The sequence below is a fragment of the Myotis davidii genome, unplaced genomic scaffold, assembly GCF_000327345.1.
Source record: "Myotis davidii unplaced genomic scaffold, ASM32734v1 scaffold198, whole genome shotgun sequence".
NCBI classification, from domain to species: domain Eukaryota; kingdom Metazoa; phylum Chordata; class Mammalia; order Chiroptera; family Vespertilionidae; genus Myotis; species Myotis davidii.
The window spans coordinates 349,166-350,887 of NW_006291485.1; the positions used below are offsets into that span (position 1 = coordinate 349,166).

Consider the following 1,722-nt stretch of genomic DNA (forward strand, 5'->3'; position numbering starts at 1 on the left):
CAGGCGGATAGCTGCCAGCACAGAGGTGGTGGTGGGAGCCTCTCCTGCCTCCTCAGCAACGCTAAGGATGTCTGACTGCAGCTTAGGCTGCTCCCCGCTGACAAGTGGATATCCCAAGCTGCCAGAGGGATGTCTGACTGCCAGCTTAGGCCCGATCCCCTGGGGAGCGGCCCTAAGCCAGCAGGTGGACATCCCCCAAGGGGTCCCAGACTGTGAGAGGGCACAGGCCAGGCTGAGGGACCCCCCTGAGTGCACAAATTTTTGTGCACCAGGCCTCTAGTGTGTGTGTGTGTGTGTGTGTGTGTGTATAATTGATTTCAGAGAGGAAGGGAGAGGGGGAGAGAGAGAAACATCAGCGATGAGAGAGAATCATTGATCGGTTGCCTCCTGCACGCCCCCTACTGGGGATCGAGCCTGCAGCCTTGGCATGTGCCCTGACTAGGAATGGAACTGCAACTTCCTGGCTCATAGGTCAATGCCCAACCGTTGAGGCACACCACCCTGGCGGATTGCTTTCTTTTAGGAAGAGAGGTGTGTCCCGACAGCCAACTAAGAGAAATTTCTGAAAGTGAACCTTTTCCATCCCACTATAAAACTGTTGACGTATCCTGATTGGGGTGAGGGTAATCTCCTGAGGGAATACATTGAAAGTTCATGTGAAGAATGGGTAATAATAACACATAGCTAGTATTTTAACACATAACTGATATTTTTCTTATGGAATCTGTGCTCCCTAAAAGACAAAATGAGGCAGTTTCATATTAGTTCTAAGATCTTGGAATCCCTGTGGTACCTTCTTGACTGAGGCATTGTTTGCCCACCATCCGTCCATACAAACTTTTTATCTTCCCCTCGGCCACAGGGATTTCTCCTCTTGGGGTTTTTCCTGGGGAATTCACTGCTCAGTCTGAAATACAGCTGAGCTGCAGTACCCTAGGCAGCCAGCAGATGGCCCTGATCAACCATGGAGTCTATCTCAAAATAAATCAGCAAGCCCTTCCATTCATGAAGAGTTAGATGCATGATCTTCGACTTCGTGGAGATTGGCGCTCCTAACCTCCACATTATTCAAGGGTCAGCTGCACTCTGAGCATAGAATTCTTATCATATGAATACTTCAAATGGGAAAAAATCTGGCTGCATCTCAGTTTTGCAGCAAAGGCCACATGTAAATTAATAGCCATAATAATTTTAGGTCACCATCCCTTATCTCTCAAATTATAAGCACCTCTGTCACACACAAACAACAAACTCTAAACCTTAGATTATGTCCAAAGAAGCTAGTATTTTAGTATTCTTATGAAGGAAATACAGAGTAAAGTTAGTATTATTTACTTAAATGTATATATTTAAGAAAGAAGTTGAAAAAAGTGGGATATTCTTTCTTGGTTGATAAGAATTTGAGTGTTGGTGAATATAGAACCCTCACCGCCCCCCTTAATCCCCCACTTTTTTTCACGGAGAAATGAAATGTGAAGGTTGCTTTTCCAAATATGGGGGTGTCTGAATCCAGTTGCCCCTAAGATGAGCCACAGACCCCCTAGCTTAGACTCTAGGGCCTAGAGCAGAGCTTTAACAGTGATAACACACTTGATTTTCACTCCTTTTCAGGTTTAACTGATTTGAAATAATGGGTGAAGAAATAATGGGTGAAGTCAGACTAAGCTGTGCACTCAGGAACTTTATTCTAAAGTGCCACTAAACCTTTTTTTATGGGGGTAC

At 45.4% G+C, this 1,722-nt stretch overlaps 1 protein-coding gene across 1 annotated transcript in view; it reads left to right on the forward strand.

The window, feature by feature from the left end:
- The window catches only part of CLU (clusterin), an 18,813-nt gene extending 17,291 nt beyond the window's left edge, over positions 1 to 1,522 (forward strand). Inside the window, exon 9 of the mRNA XM_015564608.1 lies at positions 1,460 to 1,522. Coding sequence (XP_015420094.1) covers positions 1,460 to 1,469 — 10 coding nt within the window. The 3' untranslated portion in view covers positions 1,470 to 1,522. The remainder of the gene's footprint in view (positions 1 to 1,459) is intronic.
- The last annotated feature ends 200 nt before the right edge of the window (positions 1,523 to 1,722 follow it).